The 23,407-nt window shown below is 42.7% G+C and overlaps 1 protein-coding gene across 1 annotated transcript in view; it reads right to left on the reverse strand.

Annotated features, from left to right (window-relative positions):
- LOC126175645 (uncharacterized) overlaps window positions 1–23,407 on the reverse strand; it is a 57,979-nt gene that overhangs the window by 13,701 nt on the left and 20,871 nt on the right. The window contains exon 2 of the mRNA XM_049922535.1: window positions 10,083–10,272. Within this exon, the coding sequence (XP_049778492.1) occupies window positions 10,083–10,272 (190 nt within the window). The remainder of the gene's footprint in view (window positions 1–10,082; window positions 10,273–23,407) is intronic.

The following is a 23,407-nucleotide window of genomic DNA, read 5'->3' on the forward strand; positions in this document are numbered from 1 at the left end:
ACAACAATGATTGATCGTGGTACAATGATAGAAGAGCATGAACTGGAAGCTATGTTTAAGTGTCCAAGCGAAGGCCCTTGAGAAGTGCAAAAGCTATTGATACACAGTGAGGGGGTGAACAGTGGTTCAAAGGAGGTCACTAGCCCATTGATGGCAATGGGGACGACGATAACAGTCAACTTGGAGCCCTGCAGGGCAATGTTCTATTGGGCCCTTGGAAAGCAGAGTGATGTGCCAAATCTAACTGGAAACAACTGAACAGATAAAAACTGACAAATAAAAACAGTATGGAGCTTCAAAAGGGTAAGTTAAATGTGGTGCCATCAAGTGGCATCATATGCCTTACATAAGTAAAAAAAGACTGCAATGCGGAGTTGATATTTACAAAAAGCCTGTAGACTTCTGATTCCAACCTAATCAGATGTTCAACTGTGGATTATTCCTTCAGGAAACCATACTTACAGGGGAAAAAAGGCCCTGTGATTCAGGAACCCAGTGCAACCGTAGGTCTACCATCCTTTCAAGCAGTTTGCGGAGCATGTTGGTGAGGCAAATACACCAGTAGCTGTTGATGGATGTGGGGGTTTTGCCTGGTTTAACAATTGCAATGATGATACTATCTCATCACTGCGAAAGTAAAACACCTTCTAGCCAAATATGGTACAAGACCATGAGTAGATGGAGTCTCTGAGTAATAGTAAGATGTTATATCATCTGAACCGCATCAGAGCCTGGTCTCGTATCATGTGACAAGACAAGAGCTTAAAGCAGTTTCCAATGAGTGGAAGGTTCATTATATTGTTGCAGAAGAAGTTGAGTAGCACTGTGTTTGTAGTGGTTACGATACTAAATTATTGCATGGAGGGCCGTGAGTTCAAAACTCACCTGGACTGTACAATTTCTATATTCGGTTTGAGTTCATTCTAGAAATATCCACAAATGCCAAGAATCATTCTACTGGAATGTTCTGTAGCCATATATATACTGTATGTGTTCTGGCCGGGGCAGTTCGCTTCATGCTCTTGTATGTGCAAGTGCTGAATAAACCTTAATTAAGTGAAGTTCGTGTTCGTCATTCATCTAATTACATCTTCTTCTACATGACATTATTCTGGTGGAGACGCTGGGTACTGGAACTTGTGATAGCGCACATTATCAACGACACAGTGGCTTCCATCAGGCCACTCCAAGAGTTGTTAAAAACTGATGCTAAATTTATCCGGGGTGGTGCTCAACAAGTTTCTTTCAATGTGCTGCAAAAAGCTCTGACGACTGACCCCATACTTGATCTGTATGATGAGAGAACACCTACAGAACTACACACAGATGCCAGTGGGTATGGGATCGGTGCTGTTATGGTGCAAATTTCGGATGGAAAAGAGAAGGTTATAGCCTATGCTTCTAGGACACTTACAAAAGCCAAGAGAAACTACTCAACTACAGAAAGAGAATGTTTTGCTTTGATCTGGGCCATGTCGAAATTTCAACATTATCTCTATGGAAGGTCATTCACAGTTGTTACACACCATCATTCACTTTGTTGGTTGACAGGTCTTAAGGATCCACAAATGACAACTTGGCAGGTGGGCACTATGTCTTCAAGAGTATGATATGACCATAGTGTACAAAAGTGGAAGAAAACACCAAGATTCCGGCTGTCTCTCAAGAAACCCTGTGCAAGACCATCAAGACTTTGATGAAGATAGTGACTGTCTCACTGCACTCCAGGGTCTCTCTCCTGAGCAGAAGATATCTCAAATTATGCTTGCCTTAAAGCAGTCAGAGGATGTGAAAGGACAGTTTAGGGTAGTTAGTGGATTACTTTGCAAGAAAAACTCTGATCCGTTCGGAAAGGGGTGGCTACCAGTGATTCCTAAACACATGTGCTTAGATGTTCTACAAAAATTCCACGACACACCTGAGGCTGGACATTTAGGATTTATTAAGACATATGACAGAATCCGCATTATTTAGGAGTGTCGGTCACTATGTGTCGCACTGTCGAGAGTGCCAGAGGAGAAAGGCAGTTCCTCAGAAACCATCTGGCCAACTCATACCAATTCTACCAGCCGAAATGCCTTTCCAATGTGTTAGGATTGACCTCCTCGGACCATTTCCAATGTCTGCTAGCGGCAATACATGGATTATTGTTTAAACTGATTATCTGACACTCTATGCCATTACAAAAGCCGTGAAAACAGCCGAAGCATCCGAGGTAGCCAAATTCATCGTGGAAGACATTGTATTAAAACACGGTACCCCCAAGGCCATTAATTACGGATCGAGGGTAAGTTTTTCAATCACATCCTGTGACAGAGATAAACCGTCAGTGCAACATTACTCATCACATGATGACTGCCTACCATCCGCAAACTAATGGGCTTACTGAATGCGTTAATAATATCTTGGCTGACATGCTATCAATGTTCGTCAATGTTGAGCAGAGCAACTGGGATGAGGTGCTACCTTTCATGATGTTTGCCTACAACACTGTCAAACAAGACGCCACAGGATTTACGCAGTTTTCCTGGTGCATGGGCGTGAAGCGACTACGACAATGGACACTGTGTTTCGGTTACATCCTGATGACGTGGATGACTACTACATCGGCCAGGTGTTAACTAGAGCTGAGGAAGCTCGGCAGTTTGCTCGACTCCACGCTCTGCAGGCTCAAGAAAACGATCGAGGCTCAAGAAAACGATCGCCGAAGGTACGACGCGAGCCACCGCCCTGTTGTGTATCAGCCTGGTGACCTCGTCCGGATCTTCACTCCTGATCGCAAGGTTGGTCTCTCTGAGAAGCTCCTCAGGCACTACTTTGGACCTTATAAGGTTGTAAGAGAGATGTCTGATGTTACTTATGAAATTGAAGATTTCGACTCCGACACACGATGACGAAAGATCATGAGGTAGGGTCCACGTCCTTCGAATGAAGCCCCATAAGGACCCTGCAACCCAAGATAAATTCGAAGCTCCAATGACACGCAACAAGTGGAAAGGTGACTAAGAGCATAGCGGCAAAAGAAGTTCTAAGAAGATCACCACCAGGGCGAGAATCAGTCATCAGGAGTCGGAGTATGAATGACCGACGATGCGTTCCTGGACTAGGAGGATGTAACACCGAGACGCTGTTCTCTTAAGGAAGGAGCAATGTCGCAGAAGAAGTTGAGTAGCACCATGGTGTAGTGGTTATGATACTAAACTCTTGCATGGAGGGTAGTGAGTTCAAAGCTCACCTGGACTGAACAGTTTCTATATTTGGTTCGAGTACATTATAGAAATATCCACAAATGTCAAGAATCATTCTACTGGAATGTTCTGTAGCTGTATATATACTGTATGTGTTCTGGCTGGAGGCAGTTCACTCTGCGCTCTTGTATGTGCAAGTGCAGAATAAACATTCGTTAAGTGAAGTTAAGTGTTCGTCCTTCATCTAATTACACCTTCTTCTACATGACAATGTAATTCTAATAGAAATTCCTGGATGGAACAATACATAAAATAAGAGAAAGGCAACCACTCACCGACAGTGAACTGAAGTGTGGAGCACAGATCCATGTAACAGGAAACAATATTCACACTAGCTTTCAAGCTCTTGCTCTTTTTCTGGTAAAAGTGGCCACGGGAGTGTGTTGGTTGGTTTAAAAGAGGGGGAAAGGGACCAAACTACGAGGTCATTAGTCCCTTGTTCCGAATAAAACAATGCCACAAGTGTGAATAAAACAAACAAGAGTGACAACTTAAAATGTAATGAAAGGAAAAATCACAAGAACGATGAAGGGTAACAAACAAGTAAATGGACAAAAGGGGACAAGAAAAGCACAGAAATGCAAGAAACTGGAAGATGAGAATAAAACAAGAAAGCAATTACCATGGCTGGCTGACCATGAGAATAAAAAAGAAGCCAGCCACTCTTCAACACATTAAAACCTCCACCCTAGAACCCACCCTCATGAATAAAACTTAAAACTAAATCAGCCGATGAGGCATTGTCAGATAAAATTAGCGACAATGAGTCCGGTAATCAAGATTTCATCACTGGGCAGTCAGTGTGGGACAGTGCACCAGAATATGGGCCACTGTCAACCAGGCGCCACACCAGCACTCAGGCAGGTCTTCACAGTGCAGAAGGAAACCGTGGGTCGCCCAAGCATGGCCAATGCGGAGCCGGCAGAGGACAACTGATTCCCTGCGAGAGGCCCACATGGAAGACTTCCACACATTCATAGTCTCCTTAATGACACATAGTTTGTTGTGTGTACTGTTATGCCACTCTGCCTCCCAAAGCCGAAAAACCCTATGGCGTAAGTGAGAACGCAGGTCAGGTTCAGAGATGCCGATCTCCAGAAGTGGTTTCTGCATAGCCTGTTTGGCCAGCCTGTCAGCAAGTTCGTTGCCTGGGATGCCGACGTGTCCTGGGATCCACATAAACACCACTGAACGATGGGACCAGTCCAGGGAATAGATGGACTCCTGGATGGACGCTACCGAAGGTTGGCGAGCGTAGCACTGGTCGATAGATTGTAGGCTGCTCAAGGAGACAGTACACAGAAGAAACGATTCCTCGGGGCATGAACGGATATACTGAAGTCCACAAGCGATGGCCACCAGCTCTGCAGTCAATACACTGCAGCCACTGAGCAAGGAATGCTGTTCAAAATGGCCTCTGTGGACACTGAACATTCAATGAGGCAGTTTATGCCTCAGGGTCACCTGCTGCCACCAACTAAACCTGGGAAGGGACCCCTTTCTAGCAAAAGGAGCCGAAGAAGCTGGCTCAGAAGTATGGACTGAAATCCCCGATGGTTGGGGGGGGGGGGGGGGGGGGGGCTGTTGCTCCCGAAGTAGGTGGTGTGGGAGCAACGGGGAGGGAAGTGCCCCCTACCATCAAGGGGGCAGGTGAAGTCTCCCGGTTCTGAGAGGCGACAGGAATTCGAGGAACTGATGGGGCGAGAACTGTTCTCGTAGCGGCCGTGTATGAGGTGGTCATAGCCACAGGATGTAGGCACTCAAATTTCCTCTTAGCTTCAGTGTAGGTCAGTCAGTCCAGGTCTTATATTCAATGATTTACCTCTCTTTCTGTAAAATCCAGCAGTGTGGCGAGCAAGGTGAATGATGCTCTCTGCAGTTGACACAGATGGGAGGTGGGGGGCATGATGTATTGGGATGCGATGGACATCCATAATCTTGACAGGTGGCGCTCGAAGTACAGCAGGAATACATATGGCTGAACTTCCAGCACTTAAAGCACCGCATCGGGGAGGGATATATGGCGTGACATCACAGCGGTAGACCATCACCTTGACCTTCTCGGGCAATGTGGCACCCTTGCAGGCCAAAATGAAGGCGGCAATGGCAACCTTGTTATCCCTTGGATCCCGATGGACGCGCCGGACGAAATGAACACCTTGCTGTTCTAAATTGGTGCGCAGCTCATTGTCAGATTGTAAAAGAGGTCCCTGTGGAATACAATACCCTGGACCATATTTAAGCTCTTATAAGGCGTGATGGTAACAGAAACATCCCCCAACTTGCCACAAGCGAGAAATGCCCGTGACTGGGCAGAGGATTCTGCTTTTATCAAAACTGACCCACAGCTTGTTTTGGACAAGCCCTCCACCTCCCCAAACTTGTCCTCCAAATGCTCCACAAAAAACTGAGGCTTCATGGACATGAAAGATTCCCTATCAAGTCTTGTACATGCGAGGTACTGGGGCGAATAAGCTTCACCGCCATCCTTAGCCTGGTGTTCCTCCCACGGTGTAGCCAGGGAGGTGAATGACTTGGGGTCATATTTCTTAGCATTAATGTTAGACTTTGCCTGCTTAGAGACTGCTGGCGGCGGATCACCAGCAAGAGATGATGTACTACGCTTCATGGCATGTCATCTGCCCTGATGCCACCCATTCCGCTCAGGGGCCCTCCCCATGGGCGACACCCAGCCACAGCAAAGGCCACCTGGCAGGATGACCATTGCCGAGAGTCCTGATGCCCCAGGGTGATGGGCATCTACTCCTTGGCATACATGGGGAGGGGAGTTAATAGAACAGGCATCAGCAGAGCGATTCCTGTGTTGTCAGGGGGCTACAACCAACAGGGTACATGGTGGCCCCACCACAATGGACTGGCTACCATGCTGGATATGGGGTACAAAGAAGTCCACGGTCATTGTCGGCATAGAGGTGACACTGCATAGTTCATGGTGGAAAATGCACCCAGGAAGTGTCCTCACCAAAGAGATGGAGAACGGGCGGGATTGCAATGCGATGTCGAGAAAGTGGGCTACAGATTTCAATGCGTGATGGACACAATGCACCATGTAAGGCTCCCCAATTGGCTCGCTCTTCGCGAAAATTCTGAAAATAGCAATACCTCAGGCCTATTCTTACCCCCAGACCTGCAGGGGCGGGTGGGGGGGGGGGGGGGGGCAGGAGTGTGTGTTTGGGTGTCTGTGCATATGAATGTATGTACTTTCCCAAAACAAAGGGCAAGAGCTTGAAAACTAGTGTGAATAGTGTTTACTGTTATGTGTTTATATGTCAGTTGTTGACTTATTTCTTCATCTTACTTAACATATCATATAATGACATGTTATAATTTGGTGTGACTGGGAGGGAGAGGTCTTCAACTTGTCTTGCATCTGAAAGGTAGCATGTATGAGGAGGACTCTGATGCTGTTGCAGTGTGGGTCACAACATGTGCAGCAACAGTCAACGCATTGGGGCAATTACCTCTATGAAGAAAGAGGTCCAGGACAGTTGTTGATTTTTGGTGGCCCAAAAGAGCTTTGCCTACACTGGGGCTGAAGAGGCATATGTTCCCAAGGAGGAGACACAGCACTCAAAGCATTCCTCTCTTGCATTTAATTAGATAGTGATCCTTAGTGCGAAGTTGCTTGAAATTGAAGAGGGCAGTCTGTGTAGGATGTCATGTGAGGTATTGCAGGGACCTTTGATGATCCTGAATAACTGTTGCATCTTGTTTGGTCCATCACAGCACTGGCCAGCAGTGGATGGCACCTGCAGAAAGGGAAATAGCAGTTCAGTGGTGTGGATGATTACGTTAGAGAGATCTCCCTCCCACAAGCTCATCTGTGGAATCTTGTGGAGAGGGGGAAATGGTGACAGCAGAGTTATATAACTGCCAGGTGGCTCTTCGAAGAGTTCTTGTGCTAACTGGTCCATTGGTCGCTGACAAGGAAGTGCCAGGATCACTGGGAAATGGTTTCTATCATAAAGCTCACTGTTTAGCGAACATTGTGGCAAGGCCGTGAGAGTGCGGGAAGAGATCGTAAGGTTGACAGCTGAAAAGGTGCCAAGGGTGGCACTGAAGTGGATACGAGACACAGATCAAGATCAGAAAGAAGCTGGTCAATCAGGAGGTCTCCAATAGATGAAGTGGTGCTTTCCTACAGGGTGTGTGCTGAAACACCCAATTAGGAGAAAAACATGAGGGAGTAGTTGCATTATAATCATCATATCAAGGTAAGGAAATGCCCTCCCTGGAGGCAAATAAATATTACAAATTGTGATTGCAGGGGTTGTTTGCTCTTGCACTGCTATTGTTTTCAACATGGTATGGATGAGAATCCACTCTCTGAGGGCATCTGTGTGAAGCAATGTACAGATACCTCCACATGCTCTATCAGGCCTAGTATGATTCAGGCAGAATGCACAGCAACCTCGAATAGTTGGAGGATGGCCATCAGTAAAGTGTGTTTTTTGAGAGGAACACAGATTGCAGAACACAAGGAAATTAATTGTTCTAGTTCTGGCAGATGTCAGATGTCAGTAACATCCATTTCAATGCCGTTTGATCACTATGTTGATGGTGTCCTGGTTAGCCATGAAGGGACCAAGAGAACAGGTCATTTCCCAGGATAACTGTCTGTCACTGGTGGTGGTGGAACATCATCAACGAACATTGGTTCGGAGACCGATGGCATGGGGAGATCTGATACCTCCAAGTTCACCATGGTAACCTTCTTACAAGATTTCTTGTTCTTTCTCAAAGTTGTTAATGGTCAAGATTCTTATGAGGGCTGTGGGTATAGCAATGGAAGAAGAGTGGGCAGCCCTGGGACCCACAGTCTGAGGCTTCTTCAGACACTGGCTGGTGTTGGGCCTCATTTGTGGACTTTAGGTGAGAAGGTTCCCACGTCAAACATGAGAGGGGAGTGCCTATTGCCCCCACAGTCAAATTTATTTGTGTAACTACCAGTTGAGGGAGTAAACACATCAGTACTGCTGATGACTTAGCCACATTAGCGGCAAAAGTCGATATCGGTGACACTGAATACAAATGGTTATATTTTTTACAGGTTTCAAAATATGAGGGACACTCTGTGGCTTTCAGTTCCTGGATTTTCTATTCCTTGAGTAGGTTAGCGTGCTCTTGGGATCAGGGTGGGTGGTCGTTCCTGCAACTGTCTTAGACAGGTGGTAATACATGTGATGCATTATTGCAAAGTGGGTGGCCACAGTCTCCATGAACAGGGTCATATGTACACCAGGAAGACATATGCCAAATCACTAGCATTTAAAGTAAAACACCGGGATGGGAAATACGACTTCACAGTGGCCACATATGATGTTGACCCCGTCTGGAAGCGAATCCCCACTCAAAAGCAAGGATGAATGTGCTAGTGTCTACCTCGTTGTCTGGTGAACCTCAACATACATGACATACAAAGTACATCCCTCACCTCTCCAGGTGTTGATGTCGTTCTTCGTTCATCTGCCGCGTTTGGTGCTGGTGAAAAATTAATCCTGTATCATGTTCAGTTGCTTTTGGGTGTGAAGAAAACAGACACATCAATTTATTTACAAGATGGTAACAACCAGAACTGGTTAGTATTTTCCGTCTTAATGTAGAAATGCTTCATAACTTACTAAGGGAAGGGAGTTCACCAAATATGTTTTCAATATTCTCCACAAAAAACATGGCTTAGTAGAGAGAATGGATCCTCCATCTGTTTGGATGCAAACTGGGAACTGGGAGGAATAACTGACTGTTAAGTCATTGCCAAGGAGAGAAAGTTGCTACACTCGTAATGATTGGCATTGAATTGGAGTCTGGAAGACTGCCAGAAACTCCTGGATACATGCTGATAATTTTGGTCATTTTGTGATGCTAAATATCTGCCATGGTGTTGCCTACTCTGAATGAGGGCTCTCTCCATGAGTGCCATCCAAGTTGGAGCAAAGGCAACCTGACATGTGGCTAGTGCCTGGGACCCTGATGCCTCCCAATGGACAGGGACCTAATCCTCAACATGCACAGGAAGGTAACAGCTTGGGCATCAACACTGTGATCCCTGCATGGTCAGGGGGCTACCAGCATATGGATACTTGATGAACCCCTACATGGACTGGCCACCTGCTGGGTATTGGGTTATTTTCCCTGCACAATCTGTAAAAATTTTGAATATATGGTAGTATAACCCAGAACTGGAACAGAACATATGTTAACCGAAATAAAGGGAATGAAGTGGGAGAAGACAAAATCAACGTCCTAAGAGCGAACTAGGGCATCAGTGGAGAATCTGTTCTAGGGAATACATGTGAGGAAAAATATAGTCAGACTGTATAATTGCAGCACAGGAAAGGAAGAATTACTGCAATGGCTTGGGGCCCCATGCTTGCCATGCACATCCTCAAAAAGCTGAGCCTCGTGTGGGGTACGCATCCATTTTTAACACATTGGCTACCATATGCATAATGATGGATATTTCACTACCACACTAGACCAGGCCATGGCGTAATGTGTGAGCCTCTGCTGTGGCTGCTGGCAGACACAGTCACATCATCTACATTTATTTAGATGATAAACGTGTAACATTAAGATGTGCAGTGACAGTGTTTGTTGGAATTTAAATGCAGTTCATGATTAAATGTTTAATACTGGGCACTCAGTGTATAGAATAGTTATACTCTTTCTCTGTCAATTCATGCAATATTTGTATGTTTCTACAGTACTTCAATGAAAACTAGAATAATAACTGCATTATTTACTCTACCTGGAAAACATTTTTAATAGCTAAAGCAAACAATGTCACAGAACAAATGTTTATTTCATACTTACGACGCACTGAAGGGACTTGGCGGTTGCACTCCTGGCACTTTGCTGTCATAATAAATTACAACCCACGTCACATATGTAATCAGCAAGCCCGTCAAAAATGGTATTAGAAACCATTTGAGGTCCACTGCAAGATGCCATACAGCTGACAATAAAGACAACAGCTTAACACTCCATGTATCAAAAGTTTTTCCTGTAACATGGAGTTAATATAAGTGGTATATCAACATCATCTACAATTGAAAGCAATTACAAACTGCTGAAAAGTAATGCACAGTTGCACAAAATACACATACTTATGAGCTAAAACATTATGACCAACTACTTAATAGTGTGGTTAGCCATGCACCACTTGTGTGTGACAGGGAATCAACAAGTCCTTGGTAGTTTTCCGGAGATATGTGGCACCACTTGGTACAGGTCACACAATTCCAGCAAATTACGGTCTGGAGCTTTGTTGGTGTGGATCTGTAGCCCGATAGCATTTCAGATGTATTCCATCAGTTTAAAATAAGGTGAATTTTGTGGCCATGACATCAACTTGGGTTCACTATCATTCTCCTCAAACCACTGTAGAATGATTCTGGCCTTGTGACTTGGGTAGTTATCATGGCGCACGACGTAACTGCCGTTGAGGTAGACATCAAGCGTTAAGGGACGCAGGTGATTCGCAATAATTTTCACATCATTCACATATTCCAGAGCTGTCATGGTGCCGTTAATTACTACCGAAGGTTCTACGGAAGATGGAAGTCCAGGTGAATGTGTCCCCCCCCCTCCCCACCCCCCCCAACTACCTCCAGCACAGTACTAATCCCAATAGCCTGCAGACATGACATGACATGGCATGGCATGGCATGGCATGGCATGGCATGGCATGGCACGGCATGGCATGGTCCCAATTTCAAAATTTCAAACAGCCATTTACATTGATGTGGCATATCCAGACACATACACTGACCTGTTTAACAAGAAACATGATTCAGCTGGCCAGGCAACATGTTGTCATTATCCACAATTCAGTCTTGATTATCCTAAAGCCACTGCAAACTTAACTGACTATGTTGTTGGTGCAACATGGGAATATTAGATAGGGTTCATCTGCTGTGGAACACTGTTTTCACAAATGTGTACTGAACAGTGTGCTCTGAAACACTTGGCCTGCAACAGCATTGTAGTCTGTTATCAGATTTGCAACTGTAGTCTATTATCAGATTTACAACAAACTACTGTTTATCCCGCTTTCCAGAGTGTGCAAGGCCTCTGACCTCTGTGTTTTGTGATGAAGTGTGCATGTCCAAAACTTTGTTGCCTAAGTAGGCCTTCTTCTACTGCTTACCATACACACACACAATGGTTGAATGCACACAGCTGCCAGTTTCACCATTTCCTACATGTTCGTTCCCAGATGCCGGGCTGTAAGCATTTGCTTTTTGTCAAAGTCACATACGACGAAAGATTTCCCGACGGGTGGCCTGCATCATTTCTAGATTGATTACCCATCACACTCTGCTTCGCTTCTATGCTTTCCTTACTGTATCACGTGGTCGCAGTGCCACCTGTTGGTATTCAATCTTGGGTTGAGCACTTGTCATAATGCTTTGCCTCATCAGTGTACATGACAAATATTGGTGATGCAATGGAAAATCCTTTGGATGGAATACAAACAATTAAATAAGTAAAGACAACTGCTTAAAGGAATAAATATACTAAATTTGACCTTTTAAATATAATTTTCAATACACTTTAGAAATATTTTTCACCAGTAACTTTTTTATATATGTCCACTGATGAGACTTGAAATCTGTAAACATCAAATATAACTAGGTGGCATTTCTTATGATGTGTTGGAGGTTCCTTATAAAAAAAATGTATAATGAATGAAGTAGCAAATAACCATTTTACCCACCATTTGATTAAAGAATATGAATAACAGGAGTTGTATGAATAGTTCAGGTCAAAAATAAAAAGGGAGCAAATATTTATGAGATAATTCATCAAGTCTCAACATTTAATTTCTGAGAAAAGGAAGGGCCATATTTTTCCCAAATGATTTCAGGAATTAGGTCAAGTCTCTGCTCTGTGATGCACAAAAGGTTCAACTGTAACTTAAATTATGGTGGCAGACTTTTGGTTCATGTACCATGTTTGTCAACCCCCTTTTCAAGTAGTTCTGAGTGACAGACAACAATGGAAAAAGAATTCACACATACTTTTCTAGAAGTAAATGACTTGGTCATTTGTTTTAAATGTCTTACGGAAATTGGAAATACCTACATTGTGGTAACTGAGCCCAGAACTGAATCTCACTATGCCTGATCTGTCAATTATAACCGGTGGTTGGTTGGATGTTTGAGTTAAAGTTACCAAACTGTGCAGCCCCTTCATCCCCTATGTATTGAAACAGGAATAATCCTCAGAAGGAAGGTACAAAAGGCAAATACTGGAAAACCCAGTTGTAAACAAGATACAATAAGACAGAGATAAAATAAAGGAGGAGCAGGAAGGGAGTGAGAGGGGGCAAGCTGCTAAGCCCAAAATGCAGCTGGAGGTCCCTGAAGTGTGGTATGTGGTGGTAGAAGCACCCTTTCCATCCCAGTAGCACCACCTCACCACCAGTTACCCAAGAAAATGGGCGGCACAGACAAGATGATAAAATTTTGGAAAGATAAAACATGAAAAGTGGCAAACATAAAAGAACAAGGAGAATAAGGCTAGGAGCCAGGCCACATCGCCAAACAAGGGCCGCCATGGGACACCTGGGCTAGAGCAGGTGAGAGGTGTAGGGTAATGGTAATGACTGAACTGATATGGGAATTATTCCCCCTCACTCAAAGAATTTCTATGACAGATTTTTTTCTGGGAGTGGGGTGGGGAGGGAGTGGGTTGATTACATGACAAATAGGAAAGTTAGCACTATTTAAACTGAAGTGCCAATTAATTACAGTGTAGCACAGGAAGAAATATATTCAGTGCAAGACAATTTCACTTGAAAAGACTTTGGATATCCTGAGGAAAAAGCTGGCTTTAGATGTAGATACAGCACAATGGCTCATTTGCACAATGTTAAAATACCTTACTGGGGGATGGACAAAATTTATGGAAATACCAAAAACACATTATGAGGCCAGTATGGCGTAGGAAAACCATCAACATGCAAAACAGCTTCCAAACATCTCCAAATGGATAAATACAGGTCTGTATGGTTTAAGGGAATCTACTACTGTTCTTCCTACAAAAAAATGGCAAGATCAGGTAATAACAATGGAGGTAGATAGTGGCCATACACACTTTTCTACAAAATGGACCCCAAAGACCCAATAATATTGAGATATGGTGACTGTGATGGCATGAGAAAATGTGACAATTCACCCTCTTGCTCATAAAATCAATCCTGGGTGATGTGAGCTGTATGGATAGGGTGGCTGTTGTCTTGGAACACATTATCACTATTGCAGAACAAACATTGTACAATGGGATGGACCTGGTCAGCCAAAATGGTCACATAATCCTTGGCAGCAAAGCAGGGTACCCAGGGAATACCACCACAATATAGCTGCCCAAATCATCACTAACCACTCCTCCTCCCCATGTTTCACTCTTGGGACCTTCTCGGCCAGAATTTGGAAACAGTGTATAACAACATGAATATGGTCAAATGACTTTCTTTCATTGCTCCACAGTCCAGGTTTTATGGTTTCGGCACCACGATTTCGTCTTATGAGCATTTGCATCTGTGATGTGTGGTTTTGGAATTCCAGCTATACCTGCAATTTCCTGCTCATGGAGCTCCCTTCTTGTTGTTTTGGTGCTGAGAGTGTTCATGAGTATGAAACTCAGTTCTGCAGTGACCTCTGCAGCTGTCATGCTTATTTTTCATAACCATCACAATCACCTGTCACAATCACTTAACAGACACTTGTGTTGTTTTGGTGCTGACATGGTTCTCGAGTGCAACATTCACTTCTGCAGTGTCTTTTGCAGCTGTTATTCTTATTTTTTGTTACAATCACAATCACCTTTCACAATCACTGACCACATACTTCTGTCTGCACTGTGACTTAGCAGATGTGTTTTTCCTACTTTTCCTGAATGGGGTGTAATCTTTGATACAATGTCTCTTGAAACACGTAACGCTTTGGCTGTCTTGGTTATGGGAGCACCCACCATATAAGCTCAACAATTTGCCCACATCTGGATTCATTTATCTCTGACATAATGCACTCACAACTACAAAGAACACTGTTCTGACTATGACCGACATCTGCATGATATTAAGGACATCGCTCAGGTGCCATTTAGTCAAATAGAACAGCGCAACCTGCAGATTTGTTTAGCACCTGCAATTATGTTCAAGCATGCATATGTTTCCATATCTTTGTCCAACCACTGTAGAATATATAAATTAATGATACAGCTTCCACGAGAATTGATCAGGGTGAAAATTCAGAGCGAGGTGAATATTCTGTATCACTAAAAGTATTTTTAGCAACCATGTATGAAGTTTCCAGATACATCTACATCTATACTCTGCAGCTCACTATGAACTGCATGGCAGAGAGTATGTCCCATTGTACCAGTTGTTATGATTTCTTCCCATTCCATTCACATATGGAGCATGGAAAGAAATTGATTGAATGCCTCTGAGTGTGCAGTAATTATTGTAATCTTATCCTCATGATCCCTACGTGAGTGATACATACAGTATTGCAGTGTATTCCTAGTCATCAATTAAAGCCAGTTCTTGAAACTTTATGACTTTCTTGGGATAGTTTATGGTCTATCTTCAAGACTCTTCCAGATCAATTTTTCACTCTCTCTGTGACACTCGCCCACAGATCAAACAAACCTGTGACCATTTGTGCTGCCCTTCTCTGTATATGTTTAATATCCCCTATTACTTCTATTTGGTACTGGTCCCATACACTTGTGCAATATTCTAGAACCAGTCACATGAGTGATTTGTAAGCAATCTCCTTTGTAGACTAATTGCACTTCCACAGTGTTCTACCAGTAAACTGGAGTCTACCATCTGCTTTGCCTATGACTGAGCCTGTGTGATCATTCTACTTCATATCCCTGCAAAGTATTAGACCCATAAACTGAGAAAAAAGAATCTGTCAATGGAACACATTTGAACACCCTTTGTTTTGCTGATTATTACTGTACTGCTTGTCTCTAGTGCAGAGATATTTAAAAAAGAAAAGGAAGAATCTGGTAGAGCAAATTTATGAAAATTAGTCATATTTAGAATTAAATAATTTATTACCAACATATCAAAAAGAAAATAGTACAAATTGACAAAGAAGTCAAAGATCCAGTTGGGCTTCTGTATGCAAAATAATTGGAGATGACAATTCAATGGACAGGAAAAGAAATAAGTAAAAGATTAAAGATGGCTTAAGAGTACTTATGGGTAAACAAAATAAGGTTTTCAAAAATAAACTTCTGATGTGTTTAAAAATGAAATTTCACAATCAATGCATTACGTGGTTTGATTAATGGCCATGAAACATAGTGAATTTCCCATCAAATAATAGAGAGACATAAGTCTGATCTTGAAAGGAGAGAAAGGGAAGCAACCAATGAATCAGGGAACAGAACGGAGTGAAGGTGTGGTGGTGGTGGTGGTGGTGGTGGTGGTAGTGGTGGTTGTTTTATGGTGTTCAATGGCATGGTTATCAGTGTACTTGCTGAATGTGACTGTATGCCTTTTGTGTGACAAGTGAAGTGTTCTGGTGATTATGTCCTTTGGACACTTTAGTTGCTTTTCAGACTGTCTGGCAATGTCAACACTTGAGAGAGCAAGGAAAATAGCTCCTCGGGACCAGACCTGTTGCGGGACTCTGTCTTCCCAATCTACACCAATGCCAACACTGCCTGCCACACTGCTGACTTAGGTTGGAGTATTCCACAACACTGAGAAGCCCACAGCTATGGGACGAATGCCACTGAAGATGATAAATGACAGTTCAGATTATTCCAATATGAAATGTTTTTCACACATCAGTAATTTATTAATACCATCACTGACAGAAGATGAATTATGACGAGCAATAAAACAGAGTACGGTAATATGAGAAATGAATAAACATAAGTCTCTGAAAGAGACAAATAAACAAGTTTTCCTCAATACAGTTTTATAAAACTGCATGTCTACAGTTAAAATTATAACAAGAAATCATGGGTCATTGCTAACAAAATCTGATAAATATTACTTAATGTCTCTGAAATAGGTATGTTCAACAGTGTGCTCAAATATCCAATAATTAGTAATACATAAAATTAACAGTAAAAGAATGTATAGCGAAGAGTAAAAGGAAGTAAAACCAAGAAGAGATGAAAGATAAAATAACACTACAGATTTATGTGAGCGGCTGATCACTTGATAAAAACTGGTAGAACAAATCACTGTGTTACACATTATAAATTGGCTCTCTCTACAGAGATGCCCTGGCTCAACACAAAATTTTAATATTTTTACAACATTTGTATTTTCAACAGGTGAAATTGATAGCAAATCCTTTTAGCAAATAAAACAAACCTAATTAAAAATATAGTGTTTAAACAGGGCTGAGCTGCAAGCACTGCATACTGATGGCTCCCCTGGTCTAAAAAGATGACTCTACATCACGCGGGCAATCTGGTTATGATGGAGGCAACGTGGTTACAATGACACGCATCACTGTCAAAGGCTGGGCTTTACTGGACACAGTTTATTGTTAATTCATATAGAACAAAGATTATAGTGTTTGGCACATTCTATTTTTGACAATCTATTTCACTACTCAACAACAGGAAACTATGCACTGTATTTAAGTGTTTCATTACATTTATGAACACAGTCAGGCCCCTACTTTATATCTTACTTTTATTTTCTTGTGACTTGTGATGGGTTTTATTATATCTGACAACATGGATCTCATATCTCCATATAAGTTATTCTAAATGTTTTAAGTGAGCATGTGAGATCTTATTATATGAGTTTTCATGTGCTTATATGAAGAAAGAGAGAGAGAGAGAGAGAGAGAGAGAGAGAGAGAGAGAGAGAGAGTGTTATGTTGGCAGTGAAACGTGTTTCATATGTCCTCTTTTTTTTTTTTTTTTTTTTTTTTTTTTTTTTTTTTTTTGGCATTCATGATATCTGATGATGGTCTAAGGGCTGAAATCAGTTGTAATCAATAAGTAGGCTTATTTATTATCAGCTCTTGGAGTCGAACAATGACTTCTTAAAAATATTAAAAATATTTCCAAGCTGTGGGGCGCCACCTTCACACAATATATTATTGTTTAGTATTTGAAATCACTTTTATTCTTGTACTACCACCTCCAGCAGTGTGAGATTATTGGGAGTAGGATGGTATTTCTTAAACTCATACTGGTAGTTGCCAAGGAGCCTTCAGATCTCCAGAATCTAGACAATATGGTGGCTAACGATCAGTTCAGTAGACTTTCCCACACATCATCTTATGGTGACAATACAACTGTTGGTAGGATGTGTACCAGCCTTCCCTGGTTTCATGAAAGATATTACTGTTGCTTCCCTTTATGGGTTGGGGTAGTGGTCACTGATCTAATAATTCTGCTGAAAGCAGCAAGGAGGGTTTCTTTTGTTGCAAACTGATTTACTGTACCATGCTCTGCTGAACATCACCAGCCTTAGGTGAGGATAAGAGCCAATGACAGGGCTGGTTCCAATTCCCAGCTTGTGAATAGACAGTTGTAATCCTATATGTTATTTGACATATGATCCAGCCTCTTTACACAACTGTAATGTGGACTCTGGCTAGCCATGCAGGTGTTTTGGAAGAAATGTTCTGCCACTGTTTGGGCTATATTTTCTTAAGTGGAAACTAGGATATTTTTATTCAGTAGAGCAGTGAGTCAAGATATTTGTCCTTCCCCAGAAATCCTCTTTATTGGTACCTATATTTTTGTTGATGAGGTACAATTGTTTTTGTGGCACAGGGAATCATGCAATCAAATCTTTTTCCTGTCCTTCCAAAACATTACAAGATTTCTTGCAGATCAATTGCTTCTCAGTCTTCACAGTGCTGATCTCCTATGGCTTAATGTAAATTGACACCACTGTTCCACCAAGGAACTCTTCTAAAATATGAGGCAAGACTTCAGAATGGATGATCATTGTGAATGATCTGTAACATTGACCACATACACCAGCATACTGTCAAAATCTCCTGTCAAAGCTACCTGGTAGCTCAGAATTCAGTTAATCTTACTTGGCAGCTACCATCAATCAGACACTGCTCCCTTTGCTAAGGTCAAGAAAGAAAAATAGTCACTGGAATGTAACATTTACCATTTCCATAAAGTAAGGGAAGGGGCACATGTAGTGAGGCCTACTGCAGACAACATACCCAATGTGGTGCTGAACTGATCTTTTAATAAATATTTAGCATATTCAGTTTCATATTATGAGATTCTCTACAACAAGGCTCCACAGGCAAGTAATAAAGAAGCCCCCCAAAGCACATTTCATACATTGGCATATTTAGGACAAAATGGTGGGGAGGAGTTCTAGAATGAGGTCTGTGAGAATCTATGACTAACAAGTTAATGAGAAAAATGAGATTTTTCACTCTGCAGCGGAGTGTGTGCTGATATGAAACTTCCTGGCAGATTAGAACTGTGTGCTGGACCAAGATTCGAACACGGGACCTTTGCCTTTCATGGGCAAGTGCTCTACCAATGGAGCTATCCAAGCACAACTCACGCCCCGTCCTCAAAGTTTTACTTCTGCCAGTACCTCATCTCCTACCTTCCAAACTTTACAGAAGCTCTCCTGCGAACCTTGCAGAACTAGCACTCCTGAAAGAAAGGATATTGCGGAAACATGGCTTAGCCACAGCCTAGAGGATGTTTCCAGAATGAGATTTTTCACTCTGCAGCAGAGTATGCACTGATATGAAACTTCCTGGCAGATTAAAACTGTGTGCCGGACTGAGATTCAAACAGCCTAGGCGAAGGTCCCGTGTTCGAGTCTCGGTCCGGCACACAGTTTTAATCTGCCAGGAAGTTTCAAGTTAGATGAGAAGTTAGATAAGTTTAGCACACCGAAACAACATGGGATATGAACAGATATAATTGTGCCTTGTATCAAGTACTATAGCTCTGATGGGTGGGGACCTGTAAGAGATGCTGACAAACACAACTATTCCACCTGTCACCCTTTCACCACTAAGGGTGTCATTATTACAATGCTTGGGTGTAGTCCTACACCATTGGCTGCACATCGACCAGCACTGCACCACAAAATGGCATCAAAAAGGTGCTGACTCACATGCCAATGGAAAGAGCAGGCAGTGCCACACCTAGCTAGGAAGACAAGAGTTCAGCATCCCCTGTCAATGCTGACTTAACCATCCACCCATCGGTGGTCAGCCGCAGTTTGGCCACAGACTTACAAGACATCAGTACTGAGTAATAAAAAGACAATACTTAGCCTGTGTTCTGCGAGTAGTAATAGAGTGTAAAAGTAATTGCATGTAGGAGGCACAGAAAGCAACCAAGCCACCTCATAATGAGAAGTTAACTAATGTTGCGTTTCTTTTTCGAAATAAAGTGCTCCATTAATCTGCAAGTGTTATGTACAGGTCATTTTGGATTCCTGCCACTGGCCATCACAGGAGGAGGAGGAGGAGGAGGAGGAGGAGGAGGAGATTAGTGTTTAACGTCCCGTCGACAACGAGGTCATTAGAGACGGCTCCACAAGCTTGGATTACGGGAGGATGGGGAAGGAAATCGGCCGTGCCCTTTCGAAGGAACCATCCGGGCATTTGCCTGAAGCAATTTAGGGAAATCATGGCAAACCTAAATCAGGATGGCCGGAGATGGGATTGAACTGTCGTCCTCCCAAATTCAGGTCCGGTGTGCTAACCACTGCGCCACCTCGCTCGGCCACTGGCCATCACAACGTCTCTCCTTTCTTGTCTGTGTCAGTGCTGACTCCAACAGCATCAGACACAAAATCTGGCACCCCAGATTGCAGGTTCGCTCTTTGCTGCTCCGTCATAGTGTGTCACAAATATTTTTCTCTTTTCTTCCAGAGGAGCATTGCTACAAATTGTGTTCTTTCTTGCAGACAAGCAGCAACGCTTTCACTATTTGTGCATTCGCATTGCTTATAATTAATCTGTTGCCGGCCTCCTCTCATCAAAATGGCCTCTAACCTGCCTGCTAAGTCACCTGAGCCTACACCTCAGGTTGCTGCCGACTTTAATCTAATTCAGTTTATTTAGTTTCAGAACCATCAAATGTAACAGGTGATGATGGCAGTCCTGCAGCTTATTAATGCAAAATCCGCTGTTGCGTCAACTCCACCACAGCCAGCCACATCCACAGCACCACCCCCAAGCATTCAACCTTTCCGAGCTTTCAATGAACAACAAGGCGAATGGAACAAGTGGTATGCTCAGTCAGTCACTGATTGTGCTACACTTCAAGGCACTGTGAAACTTTCTTATTTCTTGTAATCCAACAGTCCCACTAAGTTATTCCCAATTAGTAGGACAGATTTGCTAGTTTTTGAAGACTTAGTTTCGGCCCTCACTAAGTATTACGAGGGTCAGGTACAAGCTGCTGCAGCTCGTTACGAGTTCTTTTGATTACGGAAAAAACCAGAACAGACACTATGTCAGTGGGTCACTGAACTTCAGGGTTTGACACAACAGTGACATTTTCAATGTAGCTGCAGACAGTACTTTAATGATGCAATGATTCGTGATGCAAATTCATACAATACGCCAGACAGTAGGATTCGAGAACAAATTTTCAAACTTTCTGATCCTAATTTGAAATAAGTGTTACAAATTATTGAACATCAGGATTCATGTGTGAGTGATGTGGAAAACTTTGACGTAGCTCCCACTAGCAGAGTAACACAAAGTGACAAACAGGTACGACCTTGTGACCAACTACCACATGCAAACAGACCACCGTGGTATGGACAGAGTAAACAAGTGACAATGCACGTATCTGCTGTGAAATCATGTCCCCACTGCTTTTACATGAATAAAAGACAAAATTGCCCTTTGTGGAATGCAACTTGCTTTGCTTGTTGAAAGCTGCTATGTGACTGTAGCAGAAAAAGAACTCCACCCGCATTCGCTCTCATAAGCATGGAGCACCTACTCATTCAGTGAACATAGCTTTTTCTAAACTGGCTATTGGTACTAGTAATGACCAAATTCAGGACGTGCCTTTAGCCCACCCAAGTGCTAAGCAACAACAGTCAACAAACTACTTGTGAACTTAGCCATTTTCGGACGCAATGTGTAACTTCAGTTAGACACTGGCACTTCGGTTGCATTACGTAATCGTGACACCTGTGAACAGATGGGCTCACAAAAGGTGGCAAAATCTTGCATGCAACTTACTATGTACAACTATGTGCTCGGTACATACTGTATCCCCGCTACATTCCAGCCTCACACCAGAACAGTGACATTTACAACTTTGCACTTGCCAGACTGTGAGAATATTTTTGGATTAGATTCATTTGATTTGTTTGGTCTTCATATTCAGCACAATGTACTTTTGGTAACAGTAACAGTAACAGTGTTACTTAATTACTGAGGAGTTTCCTGATTTATTTCCTGAAGAACTTGGCACAAGAAATAATTTTGTGCTGCACGTTGCAATGAAGGATAATGTGCAACCTAAGTTCTTTTGGGCATGTCCTGTCTCTCATGCAGATAGAGAATGGCAAGACAATGGTGTTATTTCTCCTGTCCAGGCTAATCAATCTTACCAAAGCCTTCTGGATGACGTTGTCTTTGTGTTGATTTTAAATCCACTGTGAATCCACAAACAATAGTTCATATTTACCTGTTGCCTTGCCCTAAGGAATTCGTAGACACGCTTGGTGTGGGCCACTATTTTTAAAAAACTGACGTAAGTGATGCATATTTGCAAATCCACTAGATGTGGAGTTTCAGAAAGTGTTTGTGGTCAGCACACATTTGGGGTTGTTCAAATTTTTGCACTTGCCCTTAGGCAGTGCTTCCACACCTGTCATATTACAACGCTACTTAGAACAGCTTACTGCAAAAGTTCCAAGCTGTTCGAATTCCTGGACAATATTGTGGTGTCAGGACATACACCAAAGGAACATATCAGTAACCTTTGTACACTTTTTCAAGTACTTTTAGCTGCAGGTTTCAGATGTCGTCTGGACAAATTTGCTTTTTTTCAGACTGAAATTCAGCCATGTTATTAATAGTCAAGGTGTTCACCACCTTAAATCACATTTGCTGGTCATCCAGGACCTCACTGCCCCATGGAACATGACAGAATTGCAGTCAGTTCTTGGAAAGTTGACATATTATATCCGCTTTATACCCAATGCAGCCCAGATAGTGGCTCTGTTGCAATGTTTGTGCCAGAAGTATGTGCCTTTTGTTTGGACCAAAGACTGTCAGGATGCATTCCAGACACTTAAAAAAATGCCTTATTGAGTGACAAATGCCTTGTTCATTTTGATCACGCTAAGCCTGTGGTTTTGGCAGTGGACACTCCTTTGTGTGGGATTGGAGCTGTGCTACTATCCTCAAATCGAGAAGGAAGTGCTTGCCCTTATCTATGGCATGACAAAGTTTCACCATTATCTGTTTGGTCGGAAGTTTTACCTAGCGTAAGACCATAAGCCACTTCAGTCTTTGTTTCATCCACCCAAACCTGTTCCACCACACATGACTCAGAAGCTATAATGTTGGGCTTTGTTACTGTCACAGTATCAGTATGAAATCTTGTACTGGGCCACGCTGAAGATTGTAAATGTTGACATGTTTTCTCTCCTTCCTGTTGGTTCTGATTCTGAAGAGCAGGCACCGCCATACCTACAAGGAGAGAGAGATCAGCATCCTCTGTAAATGTTGACTTCACAAGCTGCCCATTGCTGGTAAGCCCCAGTTCGGTTGCAGAGTTCAAGAGCATCACTACTGAGTAACAGAAAGATGATACTTAGCCTGTATTCTGTGAGTAGTAATAGAGTGTAAAAGTAATTGCATGTAGCAGACACAGGGAGCATATCAAGCCACCTCATAACAAAAAGTTAACTTACTTTTCTTTCCTTTTTAGAAATAAAGTGTTCCATTAATCTGCAAGTGTTATGTACAGATCATTTTTGATTCCTGCCACTGCCCATCGCAACTTCTCTGCTTTCTTGTTTGTGTTGGTGCTGCACTAGGAATTGTAACTCCTCTAAGTCAGTCCTACACTCTTGCAAATTTCACTGAAAGTTGGCACCCATAACCCAGAGAAATTTCTCCTTCCCCTTCCATCATTGTCATGATGGGGATTTTGAGACA

Source organism: Schistocerca cancellata, chromosome 3 (assembly GCF_023864275.1).
Source record: "Schistocerca cancellata isolate TAMUIC-IGC-003103 chromosome 3, iqSchCanc2.1, whole genome shotgun sequence".
Lineage (NCBI taxonomy): Eukaryota > Metazoa > Arthropoda > Insecta > Orthoptera > Acrididae > Schistocerca > Schistocerca cancellata.